The sequence below is a fragment of the Myotis daubentonii genome, chromosome 11, assembly GCF_963259705.1.
Source record: "Myotis daubentonii chromosome 11, mMyoDau2.1, whole genome shotgun sequence".
NCBI classification, from domain to species: domain Eukaryota; kingdom Metazoa; phylum Chordata; class Mammalia; order Chiroptera; family Vespertilionidae; genus Myotis; species Myotis daubentonii.
In genome coordinates, this window is record NC_081850.1 from 38457297 (window position 1) to 38474383 (window position 17087).

Here is a 17087-nt window from a genome sequence, read left to right on the forward strand (position 1 = left end):
TACTTTATGGAGTTAGTTTTTTCTCAATCCCTGGATAAAATCTGTGCAGTTTCTATCATTTTTATGGTCAATTTTTATGTCTATTGGCCACATTTCAATAACTAAAATATATAATCAAAATTATGAATTTCATTTAAATTTACATCTTTTCCCTGCCATCATTTAGAGTCTGCGGCAGGCCAGAGGTCTGCAGAGGGAAATATGTGGGCAGGGCAGGGTTAACTGTTTTTTTGTTTCTTCATTTCTCTGCTACTCCTTCCTTCTCTCAGACAACTAGACAGCTAAAAAGCCCTCATGGGGTAACTTTACTAATATTAATCACTTAACTGAGACCACTGTTGTGACAAGACTGTTTTGTTATCTGAGAGTGATCAGAATAAAATATGGCACTTGTCCAAGATTTATTTCTTCTCAGAACAGAGAATGAACCATCCCAAACAGGCTAGCATAAACAGGCAGTGGGAAAAAAAAACCAATGAAATTTTTTTTTCTGATTGTACCCCATGAGTCCCAGTTATTCAAAATAGTAATGGGGTGGGGTCCTCTCTCCTCCTCTGGGATCCTTTAAGAAGTAGTCTGTGTACGGCACTACTGAATTCACCTAAATATGAAAACAGCCAGCATTTCTAAGGGCAAACCTGCTGCTGAGAAATAAGAACAGCCTTTTGGATGCTTTTTAAAGATAAAAACTTGACAAAGTCTCATTGGTTACTTGTTGATGACAATGACATTTTTGGTAGTGGTGCAGAAAAGGTACAGTTGGTAGGGGAGTGCTGTTTAACAGGGTAAAATAAGACTTCCTCATTTGTGATTAAAGATCTAAGATAATGAATGCCAACTCCTTCATTACAAAGTGAGGTGCTGAATCATTCATGTAGAATAGGCAAAGCATTTGGGCTGCAACTGATTTTTAGCCCCCTGGCCTCTCATCCACCTTGAAGATTAAAAAAAAAAAAGATTGAAAAAAGGCCGAGAGTGTTTGGAATTTGGAGGAGTCATTTGAAGATAGTGTGCATGCTGAGTCTCACACCTGTTGTCCCCAAGGGGTAGGGGTAGTAAGTGTGTCCCATTCATTTCAAAGCTTTTGAGTAAGGCTTCAAGGATACTAGACAGGGGACTTGATCAGTGTTTCCTGACGTTGGAAGACTGGGTGGACTGAAATCTGATTCATTCTCGATGCAGCCTGTGGCATCAGAGGGGAAAACTGATTTGGGAAGTACCTGCACTTCCTTCTGTATGGGTCAGAGGGGTATGCTTTCTGGGGATCCTGTAAGAAGCCTAAATGTCAATCATCTGAAACAATTGTTGCAAGAGAGATGCTGCCAGGGAGTAAGTCATCCTCAGCAGGAAGAAGCTGGTTACTCTCGAATGTGGAATTGGAGTGTAAGTCCTAAGTGACCTGCGTGTTTCCCACATCAGCCTCTCCGGTTATATGTCTACTGGGTTTTCTTAAATGCAGCACATATGGGAAGAGTTTATCTTGGAAGACTACAAGTGAGGACTAAAAATAAATTGTTACTCAGGAAAATAACAAATAAGCATGATATTATGAAGTGAACTTCCTGCACACACATTAGACATTTTTTATATTACCATTTGACTCAAGTGAGACTTTACTATGCAAATTAAATGGAAATGTTAGTGATTATCCTGTGGGTTTGTGCTGTGTTAATTTAGCTGTTTCACATACCAAATTGCCAATCTCCAGTTTGTGACATATATATATATATATAGATATATATCTCCCAAAAGACTTTTAAACATATGGAAGTGCTTTTATAAATTACCCACCCTTATGTCAGGTTATGAACATTTCTAGACCAAAGTGATCTTTCACATTAAGATGGTATAGGATTAGGTTTGCCTACATGCAACACAAACCACAAACCAACAGTGGCTGTTCACATACAGTTTTATTTTTTCATGTAAAAAGTCTGGAGGATAGCAGGCCAGGACCGGTATGGAATTTTGACAGATTAGCAGAGACCCACTTCTTCCAGCTTTCTGCTCTTCCAGCATTTGGGTAGGGCCCAAGACAGCTGCTAGAAACCTGTCATTGTGTCTGCTTTCCATGTAGCAGAAAGGGAAAACAAAACAAAACAAAACAAAACAAAACAAAACAAAAAACAGAAGAGGAACCTTTCCCGGAGGTTGTATAAATTACTTTCACTTATTCATAAGGGAGACTAGAAAAACATAGTCTGAAACACCAAGGTCCCAGCTATAATTTTGGGTTCTATTACTGATGAAGATGGGAAGCCTAATACTGGAGGATAACATTTGCCTATGATATAGGACAGAGGGTGAGCGTGGGCTCTAGAGTCAGATGGCTTCTCTTTGCTTCTTGGCTCCACTGCTTGTTAGGTTGTAACTTTGATCAAGAGTCTAAAACTTCCCATGTCTTTATTTCCTCAGATGTAATGTGAGAGTAGGAGAGTTTTCATGAGCACGAAATGTGAAGACATTTTGAGTGGTGTCTGGCCATGTGCTATGGTTATTACCATTATCCTCATGGTTTACTCTAACTCACTAAGCTATAGTCAGTATAGCCTCTGGAGTTCACTACTGTAGCTCCAGAACTTAGTAGGATGCCTGGCACATCATAGACATGGATGGATGAATGAATGATCCAGACTGCATGAGTTTTGAATTGTGAAATTTCTACTTTTTCAGTGGTTTACATGGGCATTACTTAATCCCTTTCAACCTTAGTTTTCCCTTAAGATGAAGATAAACTATACCAAGTGTTCTTCCTTTCTCCCTCCAGATTCATTCTCTACCCTTCTAACCCTGCTCTGTGCCAAGGAGGCTGACCTTTATGGATTGCATCAATGAGCTCCCTTGCCCTCTGGCTTCCTGTTGGGATTCACCTGTAGAAGGCACTGACAGGTGTTCAGAGGTGGGAGGAGAGTTAGTTTGCTCATTTATTCCTATGGCTTCCTCCCTGCGGAGCCATGGTTTGTCGGTGGCTGTGTGCTATAGACAGAATTTTTGGGTCCCCCAAAAGTAAATGTTGAAACCCTAGCCCCAGTGTGATGGTATTAGGAGGTGGGTCATTGTGAGCCCTCGTAAATGGGATTGGTGCCATGTGAGGACAGGGTGAAAAGATGGCCTTCACTAGGCACTGGATCTGTCAGCGCCTTGACCTTGGACTTCAAAGCTTCCATAACTGTGAGGAATAAATTTCTGTTGTTTATAAGCCATCCAATCTATGGTATTTATAACAGCAGCCTAAGGTGGACTAAGACACTGTGTGTCTGTTCTGAAAGCCACAGCTATCAAGTGGCCCTTTCTTTACAACTAGGTCTTTCTGGGTTCCAGTGATTGCCCCACCCTATGGCTCCCCACTATTGTGTCCTCATGGCACTTCAACATTGTTTGGGGGTTTTCTGAATGCTGGTCACACTTTTAAAAATACTTATTTTATTAAACTCTCCTCAGTTCCCCATTTTATTCTACTTTTTGTTCATTTTGTTCTGTGACCATGATTGATACACGATATTAGTAGGGTGGCTTTGAGCATTTAATGAAATAATAATGCATACAAAGTGCTTAATGTGGTGTCTGACACAGAATAAGCACTCAATAAACTTAAGCTCCACTAATGTGACTATCTTCTGCTTTCTTTTACTTCTCATTATTTCAATATACTTGTTTCATAAAATTTTCAAAGATGTTGATTGCTTTGTTGACATGATCATTGCCAAGAATGATCAGAGCGTAACTAAGGCAAATTTTTGGGTCAAATTTAAACCTTACAACAAAATGATGGCTAGTCATCCTCCCCTGCCGCCAAAGATATGTCTTCTTTTTTGTTAAAGCATAAGCTATAAAGCATAAACTATACTGTGTCCTATACCATTGACTTGTTAACTTGGGGATCTAAGAAAAGGAGTAGTTGAGCTGAGGGTATAGGAATGAGAACTTGGAAAGTGGGCTAGGAGGCTGTGGTCTTAGAGAACAGGGTGAGAGAAGCTAAGGATCTGTAGAGCCATGGAATAGACTAGGGAAGTAGGACCAGAGACTGTAGTTAAAATTGCTTTGAGTTGTGGTGATTCCTAGTTGTTGCAAAGCCTTATTATATTAACCCACAGTGGACCAAAGGCATATGACTAGAGCTATGATAGCAGTTGAAGTCTTCAAATTTCTAATCAGTGGTTTCTCTTTTTTTATAAACAAAATCTAATGGGATTAATGTGATCTGGGGCTTCATTGAATGTGTTGGGGAACCTAGTTTTTAGGATCAGGAACAATAATGGGTTCTGGTGGTGGTGGTGAGTTCTGGTTCTCTGCTGTGAACTTCTACATTTGTGATATTCTAGAGTTTTGTATGAAACTATTCAATCCTCACTGTCTGTTTTTGTTCCCAAGATCCCCTAGATGTTACCCATGTTGCATCTGCAATTGGTTTGTGTACATCTTACAGTCTGCAGATTTTTCTCATAGTAATAATTGCTTTCTAATTCATTGAATTATCATCTGTGATAGAAAATGGATGATGATGATGATGATGATGATGGTGGTGGTGGTGGCAATGATGATGGTGATGATGAGGATTATATCTGAAGTCCTATTCAATTTATAAAGTGATTGCTATAAATAATTCCTTCTTAGGGAAATAAAATATATTAAACTTGAGAAGGAAATGGAAAGCAAATATAATTAATATTTAGTTGAATGCAGAACTTTTCATTTCATAGAAAAAACTAATTTGATTTTTATTTTCCAACGATGTAAAGTAAGAAATTGCCATTTTTAAATGTTTATGATGAAATAGCTGCTATGAGATATCACTTATTTTTTAATGTCAACTGAGTCAACAATTAAAATCAGAGTCTACTTCAACAAAAATATATTTTTGGTAACTGATTATTTTTACAATTAATTCATTTTTCTTACATTTGGCTTCTATTTTTTTTTTCCAGATTTGGATCTCAGAAACACATGAACAAACGGCACGAGTTTTTTTAAACACAGAATTGGCTCAAATAAAAAGCCGTGCTTTATTGAATGAGGAGACATGGTGCTCTGGGGTTGTTGAAAGGTATTCTTACTATTTTTCTCTGCTTACGGAATAGGGGATGCAGGAAAGGAGCTATGTAAGTGCCAAAGCGGTCTGGTGGCACTGGCTGCACACTACAGGAACACCTGACGCACAAGCGCACACCTCATGCCTCCATGCTGCCTGCCGGTGCCGTTCCTGCTGTTTGGAATTCCCTTTCCTCAGTTTGCCAGTCAGCTCTACTCATTCTGGGTCCAGCTAACATGTAATTTTTACATGTTTTTTTCTGGTCAAGGATCTGAGTGGGTTTGAACCCCAGCTCCACAACCCTCAGTTTGTTCACTATAAAATGGGAATCATAAAAGTATCTACTTCATAGAGTTTTTCTGAAGTTTAGATGAAATAAAGTATGAAATGTGCATAGAAATATTGCCTGAGTTGCATTAAGAATTAGCTAAACTGTTATTAAACAGAATTAATTGCTTTTATCTCCTTGCCCTTTGAGCATTTTGTTTGTGTTTTGTAAACCAGTTGGACTTACATTCTAATTATTTAGATGTAGGTATGTGTCCCTGAGATAGACAGTCTTTTGAGGGTAGGAACTGTCTTTTAGTCATATCTGTAGTCCTGCAACCTGGCACAGTACCTTTCCATGGAAGTGTGTGATATAGACTTTCTCTTATATTGTAATTATTGGACAATGCAGTCGAAGTAATGACGGAATACTGACATTTTCATTTACACATTGGGACATTTTATTTTGCAAAGTGCATAAAGTTATAAACATGAGTATCCTTAAAAATAATTATCATAAAAATTTAGCCCCAAGTTAGTTTTCTATGGCTTTGATAGTTCATAAATGCCAGTCTGACATGCTTCTAAAATTGTTATCTTGTTTCCAGGGACACTGGATTGCCTGTGACAGGCTTCGGAGCTCTCTTTACTAGACACCCACCAGATCGGCGCAAGATGTAAGTAGTCCTTAAACTGCTGCAGATTGCACAAAATGTTTCTTAGCGATTCAGGAGGTTTGTTTGCAGGGGTGAAGGTGTGAGGGGTGAACCAAAGTCAACAAAAGGCCCTTTATGTGGCAGCTTTCAGACTTCTTTCCTTTAACAAAAGGTTATTTTTCATCAATGTGCGTAATGTTAATAAGTAATAGTCAACCCATCTTATTTATGGTTTCCATATTTGCAAATTCTCTTACTAAAACATTATTTATAACTCCCAAATCAATAATTAGGGTGTTGTTGCAGTCATTCATGAACATATAGAGTGTGGTGAAAATTTTGAGCCACCTTATGCATACATTCCCAGTTTAAGTTGAGCAAGGTGAGGCTCTGCCTCTTGTTTCAGCTCTAGTACTGTATGCAAGTGTCCTTTTCAAGGTCTACTTAGTGAGTGTTTTGTTTTGTTTTTTAATTGATGAATTTGCTGTTTGAAATGGCTCCCAAGTACTGTATGGTGCTAAAGTGCTATCTGATATATCTAAGCACAAGAGGCTGTGATGTGGAAAAAATAAGTGTGCTAAATTAAGCTTCCTTCAGGCATGAGTTATAATGCTGTTGCCTGTGAGTCCAATGTTAATGAATCAACAATATATATTAAATAAGGTATCTTTAAACAGAAACACACATAAAACCAGTTATATATTGGTTAGTTGATGAAAATATTATAACCAGAGACTCCTAAGACTCTAACTCCTTATTTCTCCAAGGAGCAATGGTTCAGCATTTGCTAATACAGTGTTTGTAGTGACTTTATAGAACATTACTGTGAATAATGAGAATTTACTATAGAGCAAGAGACTAGCAACTTTGCCAATAAAATAAATAAAATTTGTCTTGGGGGCGGCATGACTTGTTACTACAGAAAAGAGATTCCTTTTCCACTCATCTGTTTAAAGAATACAAACTTTTATAATTTCTGTAATGATATAGATATAAATGATGTGGAAATACAGATACTTCCAAGCATGACAAAATTCTAAGTATTGAATTGTGCGTTATGAAGATATGAGTGTGTGTCATCGTCACCAGCGATTTAAATGTGCTTGCTTCCTTTGAAAACTGTCTGGTATTAGAACTAAGATAATTTACTGAGTCTGCCTGAGGTGGGGAGAGTTGGGGAGTCTCACCTCCTTTCACAGTCACCTATAGAAATTCTGGGCAGGTATTCTAACGCTGTGGGCTCTAACTCCAATTGCTCTGGCACAGCTGGCCTGGCCTGCATCCCTCACAGCCTGTAGCGCCTCTACGTGGGCTGGAAGGTCCACAAGGAGTATCTACAGTTTGATCCATGCGGAGAATGGGCTTTGGGCTTCCATCAAGGCAATGGGCTAAAAGCATCCTGCTGGCTCCCTTCTCTACATTGAAGTCTGGAATTTCCAGCAAAGACATGGGAAGGTATAATGAATCCAGAGGCAGACTTTGACAACTGGATCAAAACTCTGAGAAACTCACAAGAAAATAAAGGGCTAGAGCAGGAGAAGGCTAGGGGATGGGAGGAGCAGAGAAGGAGAAGACAAAAGATGAAGTCTCTAACTGGAGTCTTGGTCCAGTACAGGGTGGGAGCTGTGATCTCATTGGGCCAGGCTTAGACAGGATCTGAAAGAGTCTTATCTGTTGTGTTTGCAAACTTGGGTAATATGCTCAAAGTTGGGTTTTTGCATGGACTTTGATTGCTGTTTTTAGTCCATGGCAGAAAATGAGACAGCCAAGGTTCTACATAATAAAGAATTTGATGTCAACATCCTCCTTCCCTAAAGCTCTGATATCAGCATTGAGATCTATATTGCCAGCCACAGATAGCCAGTGGGACCCTGGGTTGTCTTCCCCAACTCAAGTTAGAGAAAGCAGTCTCAGATACAGAAGAAGAACTGGGATGTGCATCTTAAGGAGAAAGAAATGGCAGGGAAAATAAGTGTAGTTAAGCCAGCAAACTGCAGTAGAGGCACTCAACCCATATTTCCCCAACTCACAGTGAAGACACCAATTTAGCCTCTCTTTTCTTGTTTTTAAATATATTATTATTGATTTCAGAGAGGAAGGGAAAGGGAGAGAGAGAGAAATATCAATGATGAGAGAGAATCATTGAATGGCTGCCTCTTGCATGCCCTACATCAGAGATCAAGCCTGCAACCCAGACATGTACCCCGACCGGTAATTGAACCATGACCTCCTGGTTCATAGGTCAATGTTCAAACACTGAGCAACACCGGCTGGGCTAGCCTCCGTTATCAATGGACTACTTACTTAGTTATCAAAAGTGGAGGCAACTGATAGTTTTAGGAGTAACACAGATGAAGTCTCAATTGAAAAGCTCATAACACATCTAAAGAACAAAATCATCATGAAGAATGAGCTATAGGCAACCAACATGAGAGGAAACAGATCTGATGGAGCAAATGGAACAGGAATTTAAAACCAATGGAACAAAAAGCTAAAGCTTTATTATTTAGGGAAATGAAACAGCAGGAAATGTAGACAAAATAATAAAAATCAAGTTGACATTAATATCCCAACAGCAATGCTGGATATAAGAGCGTAACATTTAAGTATTGAAGGAAAAGAATTTTGATCCCACAATTATTTCAGTGTGAGGGTCAAATAAAAATGCGGGTATAAAAGGGCTGGTTTCAGACTTGCTATCCTGCCATGAACCACTGCAGAACTGGACAAATACATCAAGTGTCGGACAGCAACCTGTGAGGCTCTGTGCTCCTTGAGATGGGAGGTGAGCATCACATTCTCCTCTGACTCACCGAGAAAAACTTTTCTGGCTGTGGTATAGGCAGGTGAACCCAAGTGTAGAGCAGTGTTCTTGTTGAGCCTGGAGATGGGAATAGGAATTTAGAGCTTCTGATAGGACTGGAATTTGTAGGACAGGATATTGGAGAGAAGGAAACCTGCATGGGGTTCACCTCAGATGATTGGTCAGAGCCTGGACTCTGGGTGCACTCTCAAATTAGTAGCCCTAGCGTTAAAAAATCAGCTAGAGCTGTCTTTGGTATACTCTGAAATTTCACAATGATGCTGTCTCCTGTGTATTGTGTAGTAGGCTCTGGGCATACATTACCTGCCTTCAAATCCTGGGCCTTCCACTTAAAGATCTTGGGCACATTTTGTATATCAGTTTCTTTATCTGTAAAATGGGAGTAATAATTATAAAGGCACCCATTTTATAGGGTTATTGTGATGATTAAATAAGTTAATGTATGTAAAACAATTAGAAGGGTAACTGATGCATGCATGATAAGTGCTGTGCAAGTCAGCTGGGCCAGATACTTGATGAACACTTTCAGTCTAGAAACTCCTACCTATCAATTCAGGGCAATGTCCTTGATTTATTTCATTGATGATTTATACCTTCCATTTTCTCTGTTCTCTCTTTTTGGAAAGTCTTTATTTAGATATTGGATTGCTTGCCCTGTTCCTTTAATTGTCTTATCTTTTCTATTTTATTTTTGTCTTTACTATCTACTTTGTTCTCTGTTTCTTCAACCCTACTATTGAATTCAATTTTTGTTTTCTGAATACTTCTGTTTTTATAGGATCAACTATTTGATTTTATGACCACAATATCTTCTTTTACCTATCTGGAGGTGTTATACTGATAGTTTATTTTTCTTTATTTTTTCCTCCACGCATATAGTCTCTTATTTTGTCCAAGAATGCTCTCTTGTTTCTGTTTGTATTATTTGTTTGTAGTTATATATCTTCCATGCTAGGGGTTTCCATAAAGTGTTCGGAAATTAATCCTTAGTTTTCTCTTCAGGAGATGAGGCTTTTTGGGCCTGTGAGTAAGGCTTATTGACTTGGAATTTCACTGGAGGGATCTAGGTGGGTCTTTTTCTTCTTCTTCTTCTTCTTTTTTTTTTTTTTATAGAAGCCCTTGTGTCAGTATTTTAGTCTTTCTGTGGGGGCTGGTCAGATTCCCCAGAGGAAGCTCTCACCCATCTGAAAGGTGAAAGGCTGGGGCCTGTGTTCCTGCAGTCAGTAGGGCAATTGGCTGGGACATCAATATTCATACTTCATTGTGTATGGTCACTGAACCGTGTTGTTGATCAAGGACTTTCTCTTTTATTTTTTCCAGTGAATAAATTTCTAGTGTTCTGCTGGCAATAACCCAGCAGTGTGGAGTGCAGTTGGGGCCTGGAGTTCTAACTGCTTCTCAGACAGCTCTCCCCCAGGCCTCCCTTGCTGCTTCAGGACTCAGCTTTCTGCTAAGTCAGAACCACTTGTCCATTTTCTCTTGAGCTTCCAAAATTTGTTACTTTTTTTTTTAAATTAAATCTTTATTGTTCAGTTTATTACATTTGTTCCTCTTTTTCCCTCCCATAACTCCCCTCCTCCCAGTTCCCGCCCCACCCTCCGCCCTCACTCCCCACCCACTGTCCTCATCCATAGGTGCACGATTTTTGTCCAGTCTCTTCCCGCATCCCCCACACCCCTTCCCCCCCCCCAAGAATAGTCAGTCCATTCCCTTTCTATGTCCCTGATTCTATTATAATCACCAGTTCATTCTGTTCATCAGATTATTTATTCACTTGATTCTTAGATTCACTTGTTGATAGATGCATATTTGTTGTTCATAATTTGTATCTTTACCTTTTTCTTCCTCTTCCTCTTCTTAAAGGATACCTTTCAGCATTTCATATAATACTGGTTTGGTGGTGATGAACTCCTTTAGCTTTTCCTTATCTGTGAAGCTCTTTATCTGACCTTCAGTTCTGAATGATAGCTTTGCTGGATAAAGTAATCTTGGTTGTAGGTTCTTGGTATTCATCACTTTGAATATTTCTTGCCACTCCCTTCTGGCCTGCAAAGTTTCTGTTGAGAAATCAGCTGACAGTCGTATGGGTATTTCCTTGTAGGTAACTGAGTTTCTTTCTCTTTCTGCTTTTAAGATTCTCTCTTTGTCTTTTGCTCTTGGCATTTTAATTATGATGTGTCTTGGTGTGGTCCTCTTTGGATACCTTTTGTTTGGGGTTCTCTGCGCTTCCTGGACTTGTAAGTCTATTTCTTTCACCAGGTAGGGGAAGTTTTCTGTTTATTTCTTCAAATAGGTTTTCAATATCTTGGCCTCTCTCATCTTCTGGCACCCCTATAATTCTGATGTTGGTACGCTTGAAGCTGTCCCAGAGGCTCCTTACACTATCTTCGTATTTTTGGATTCTTTTTCATTTTGCTTTTCCGGTTGGGTATTTTTTGCTTCTTCGCATTTCAAATCTTTGACTTGATTCTTGTGCTCCTCTGGTCTGCTGTTGGGAGTCTGTATAATATTCTTTATTTCAGTCAGTGTATGCTTAATTTCTAGTTGGTTCTTTATCACAACATCGAGGGTCTCATTAGATTTCTTGAGGATCTCACTATATTTATCGGCGGTCTCACCAGTCTTTTTGAGGGCCTTACTAAATTTATCGGCGGCTTCTAGACAGTTCTTGAGAGACCTTAAAAATGTGGTTTTGAACTCTATATCCAGCATTTTGCTTTCCTCCATCTCTGTCATTTGTGTCCTGTTTCCTTGTCTCCGCATTTTTTTATGCTTTCTTGGTGCACCCTCTAGTGGTCTTTGTGCACAGTCTTGTTGTAGTTAAGCCTTGATTGTTGTAGGTAACACTGGGGAGGATTTGACCTCCAGGCCAACTGGCTGTGAGAATCAGCTGTGTCTGCAGTGGGAGAACTTCTGTCCTCTAGGGAGGTGCTAATCTAGCCTTTGCCTGAGGCTATCCAGCAAATGCCTCTGTGCAAGGCTTGGGCGGGGGCGGGGCGGGGGGTCCCAGGGAATCAACAGGGCGGGCAGAGCGAGCAGTTATGGCTGATCTCAGTCCCATTCCCAGAGGCTCTGCCTCTCAGTGTCCCAGCAACCTCTTCAAGTACCTCGGAGAGAAAGCTGCCCTCGAGTTCCGACTGATGCCAGATAGTCCTGCTTCTCCCATTTGAGTCTGGGTCCCCAGAGACTTGCCCGAAACTGGAGCCCAGAGCCTGAGACTCCCTCCCTGAGACAACCTCGCCCTCAGCCACCAGCCCGCTCCGCACGCACCTCCGCACCTTTGTATTTTACTTCCGCACCACACCTCCTCTGAGTCTCGGTATGCTTTTCTCTTTCCTTCTAGTTGTAGAATTTCCCCTCAGCCAGCCTTCCTGTGGTTCTGGGTGATGTCTGTTTCATCTTTTAGTTGTATTTTTGAAGTGGTTGTGCGAGGCAGCAATCTCCGGTGTTTACCTATGCCGCCACCTTGGTTTTTCCTAAGATCCAATATCCAAAATTTGTTACTTTTGTCTCTTTTTTTGTTTTCCCTGTTCTTGTGGATTTATTATATTTAAAAGTCTCTTTAATGTGGTTTTAGTAGATCTTTTTGAGGAAGCAAGATGCAAGGTATACATTCATTGTTTTTTCTTATTTTTTAATTTTTTTTTCTTTATTGATAAGGTATCACATATGTGTCCTTATCCCTTCATAAAGTCCCCCCCCTGCACCTCCCGCTCATGCCCTCATCCCCCTTGGTGTCTGTGCCCATTTGTTATGCTCATATGCATGTATACAAGTCCTTTGGTTGATCTCTCCCCCTTACCCCCACCCTCCCCTACCTTCCCTCTGAGGTTTGACGGTCTGATTGATGCTTCTCTGTCTCTGGATCTGTTTTTGTTCATCAGTTTATGTTGTTCATTATATTCCATATATGAGTGAGATCATGTGATATTTATCTTTCTCTGCCTGACTTATTTCGCTTAGCATAATGCTCTCCAGTTTCATCTGTGCTGTGGCAAATGGTAGGAGTTCCTTCCTTTTTACAGCAGTGTAGTATTCCATTGTGTAGATGTACCACAGTTTTCTAATCCACTCATCTGCTTATGGGCACTTAGGCTGTTTCCAAATATTAGCTATTGTAAATTGTGCTGCTATGAACATAGGGGTGCATATATCCTTTCTGATTGGTGTTTCTAGTTTCTTGGGATATACTCCGAGAAGTGGGATCACTGGGTCAAATGGGAGTTCCCTTTTAGTTTTTTGGGAAACGCCATACTGTTCTCCACAGTGGCTTCACAGGTCTGCATTCCCACCAGCTGTGCATGAGGGTTCCTTTTTCTTTGCATCCTCACCAGCACTTGTCCTTTGTTGATTTGTTGATGATAGCCATTCTGACAGGTGTGAGATGGTACCTCACTGTCGTTTTGGTTTGCATCCCTCGGATGATTAGTGACTTTGAGCATGTTTTCATATGTACATTCATTCTTAACCCTGAAGTCATCAAGTCTCATCTGAAATGTCACCGCCTCCAGAGGAGCTTCCCTTCCTACCGCTACCCTCAGCCCCCATGCTAGGTCCTTTGTGGGTATGTACAGCCCTGTGTGCTTCTTTTATCAGAACGCTATCCACCTTGGTTGCAATTGATTACATTCTTGTTTGTCCTTCTTGCTCTAAAGTCAGTGCTCTGAAGGGCAAGACTATCTCAGCTCTATCCCTAGTGTCTAACAGAGAGCCTGACCTACAACACAAGCACAGTAATTATTTCTTGGCTGAATAAATGATTTCTGATGATGAACATTAAATTATAATGGGAAAGGGTGTGGTTAATTCCTATCTTACTTGATTTAGGGCATCAAGGCCTGTAGAACCAAAAGTTGATCTCAATTCTATGCTAGTAAATACATTAGAAGACAAGGTCTCTTTGAAAATCATCTTTTATTGGTTTGAATTGCTAGAATTACTTGTTTTATTTGATTAATGAGAACTAACAAAGAAATACAATATATGAGCACCTTTAACTGCTCTCTGCTAATTTCATACGCAATTATTTCTTTCAGTTAATGTACATTAATTTTAGGGCATTCCATACAATAGAATGCTGTGGTATTTTAGAATATGCTCTCTTGAATATTAAATATTCTTTTGCTTCTTGCCAACTGTACAGCTGTGGAAGTTAAATGTCAACTTTAAAAGGCAATGAATAAGAATGAGTTTGCTCAATGGACCAAAATAATGTGCTTCAACTTATAAAAGAAAAGCTGTAATCATAATGTAAATTTAAACCTCAGGTTACCTCTTAACAACAACAAAAAATCAGAAAACAAGTATAAGGAGACATCAGTCAGATGCCTTTATATTAATTTTTAATATAACATCTATTATGCTGTGATGGCATTTGACAGTTTGTTTCTTTTCTCACAACTTAACCACGAGCCTACCTACTTAATTTAAAACCAATGTGAAGATTACACAACACCTTTCCTCCTTAAACTGGAAGCAAACATCTCAGTGAAGCATACTGAAAATCAGAATAACTAGAATGTTGGACACCACTGGACTTGTCACTTTTGACCTTAAATAGAGAAAAGGGCTCTGTGAATAAATTCCTTTCACATAAGTCACAGACAGAGAAAAAAATTAAATTATAGTATAGGAGTAGTTGAGACTAAAAGTGGTATCAATGACTTAAACTTTAAAAATGAGATTTATATAGTTTGAGGCTAATTGAGCTCATCTAGAACCAGAACTATTGTTCCTCTTGAGAGTTGGTTGCATTTCCATCAATGAGTTTCCAAGGAATTGGCATTGGCCAGTGATGGAAGGGGTGACAGGCAAGGAGGCTCAATAGCCTCTTAGATATCAATAGTGCTCTCTCTCTCTCTCTCTCTCTCTCTCTCCTCACACAGGGGATTGAACCCACAAACCGGGCATGAGCCCGGACCAGGAATTGAACCTCAACCTCCTGATTCACAGGTCAAAGCTCAACTACTGAGCCACGCTGGCCGGGCCAACAGTGCTCGTATAGTCTCAAACTGGTACAGTTACATGTTAGGGGATCTCCAACGTACCTTGCTTTTACTACATGTATAGAGACATGAAAGGTGTAGAAAAGTAACGAGAGGCACATTTTCTTTAAGACACATAGGAAAAGGGGATAGGAACATGAATATAAGTAGGAAGCTAACTTACAAGTCATTTTTGCCCTCCTATCTAGCTCTCAGAAATCCTCAAGGAACTTTCACTTCATTTGGAAGTACTCTTTGTGAGACATGGAAAAATAACTCACTAATTATCAGAAGGCCCCTGGATATATGATTATCTAATATAAAATCATTTTACAATTTGTCCATAGGACAAGACTATTGTAGCCAATTCCTTCTAAGTAAGGTTTTCTGTGTATAATAACTGGACTGCAGCTGTGACCATTAACAAACAGCCAGGAACCAAAACAATGGGACAAAAACAATGACAACAAAAACCACATCAAGTAGGTCCAAGTATAAATATAATTTTAAGCTCTTATTTCTCAGAAGCTCTTATTTAAATATGCATGTATAACTGTGTGTGGTCCTGAGATAATGGTTTACAGGAGAAGTTAGTTGTTTTACAGGGAAAATCCAGTTGTGGCGTAGAGTATTTTCTAAGTGAGAAGCAGGTCCATGGGAGCCTGGGTCAGTTTGAGGGCAGCCCAGGAGTACTGACCACCTACTGGAGGATGGAAGGATATAAAAGGTAGACCTCTTATAAGGTCAGCCCAAACCAATGCGTCTTGTTATTTTTATTCAATTTCATTGCCTCCTGATGGTAGTGACATTTTAGGATAAATGTGTCATTTATCCTAAAATGTGTCATTTCCAGAATTCATCCAAACACTTATTGCGATCCGCATGCCTGGAGAAGAAAGAGATTCACAGTGTTTTGGATCACTGTTTAGTGTTTTTGGACACGGTGTGGTTTTCCAGAAAGGGCATGGTATGGGAAAACAGGAGACACAACTTCTACTTCTGGACCTGCACTCAACTTGCTGTGTGACCTTGTGCTGGCTAATAACCCTCTCTGGCTTCCGTGGTTTCCATCTGGAAAATGAGGGGATTGAACCAAATGATCTGTAAAATCCTTTCCTGCTCTAAACTTTTATGATTCTAAGGAGAAAGGCATCTGAAGTCACATAAGTGGACAAGTTAAATGAGGTCAAAAAGTAGTTCAGGCAGTTAAGTTTTCATTGTTGGCATAGAGCACTTATCCATATGTGTGTGGAATGATTAGTTCACACTAGTAGTAGCAAGCTTAGGCCACAGTTTTAAACCTTCAATTTATTTCTCTCACGGGTGCATTTAGCATCTGTAAAACCTTTGGCACTCTCTTCAGAGGAACAGGACTGCATGTGAATAATAAGAGGGTTTTTTTTCTTCTTCTTTTCTCAAAGTACAGTGCAAGGCATTTAGTTTTTTTCTGTTCAGTCATTTGTGTGGTGGGTAATCTCTTGGTAAAATACCACCCAGGTGTTGAACATTTTTCCAGAAGAAAAGAAAAGTTAAAAAAAATTGCCCTGTCATGACAGTGATGAGGGTAACAACAAAGGAAATGTGAAGAGGAGAGTGGTGTGGTGAAAAGACAGTAGAATGGGAGCTAGACAGACTGGAATTCAGTTCTTGATTCCCCATCTTACTCATTGTAGGACCTTTTGTTTTTGTGTGTCCAGCTTTCTCTTTTTGGACAGCATCCTCTTCCCGAATCAGTTAGGTCATATAATGGATGGGCTGGTTTTTCTCCCCCACAACCCGAAGTGTTGGCCACATGACCCAGGCTGGGCCAATCAGAAAACACTCTAGGATAATAAGTGGAGTTTAGGGCAAGATGCTCTCTCATGCTTCAGGTGGCAGATTTCAGAGGGCATCTTGCTGCTGTGGGAAGCATCCACCTATGAATGAAGCTAAGCAGAGGTGTGGAAAAAGAATTCTGATGACATTTTTTTTGTATGTGCTGATATATTCCTTTTTTGTGTGTGTGTGTGTGTTTTCTTAATTAAGTTTAAGTTGGGTTTCTGTAACTTAAAACTTTAAGACTAATACTAATATTAGCAAATGCCTACATGGTGCTTATTATGTGCCAGACATTATTCTAAGGGTTTTACATATGCTAACTCATTTACTCTGACAAAAACTCTGTGACTTGGTTCCATCATTATCTACTGTCTATGGAGGGAGAATCAAAGGCACAGAGAAATCAAACAACATGTGCAAACTCACATAGCTAGTAAGTGATAACAAGCCAGGATTTGAACTGAGCATCTAATGCCAAATTTCAAGGTCTTAGCCATTTTTTCTATGCT

At 39.7% G+C, this 17087-nt stretch overlaps 1 protein-coding gene across 3 annotated transcripts in view; it reads left to right on the top strand.

Moving 5' to 3' along the window:
* CFAP95 (cilia and flagella associated protein 95) overlaps positions 1 to 17087 on the top strand; it is a 119659-nt gene that overhangs the window by 23584 nt on the left and 78988 nt on the right. For all 3 annotated transcript variants that reach the window (XR_009447614.1, XM_059656871.1, XM_059656870.1), the window contains exons 3-4: positions 4926 to 5044; positions 5905 to 5973. Coding sequence is in view for 2 of the 3 variants with exons in the window: in XM_059656871.1 (XP_059512854.1) it covers positions 4926 to 5044; positions 5905 to 5973 (188 nt within the window). In the remaining variant the exon portion in view is untranslated. The remainder of the gene's footprint in view (positions 1 to 4925; positions 5045 to 5904; positions 5974 to 17087) is intronic.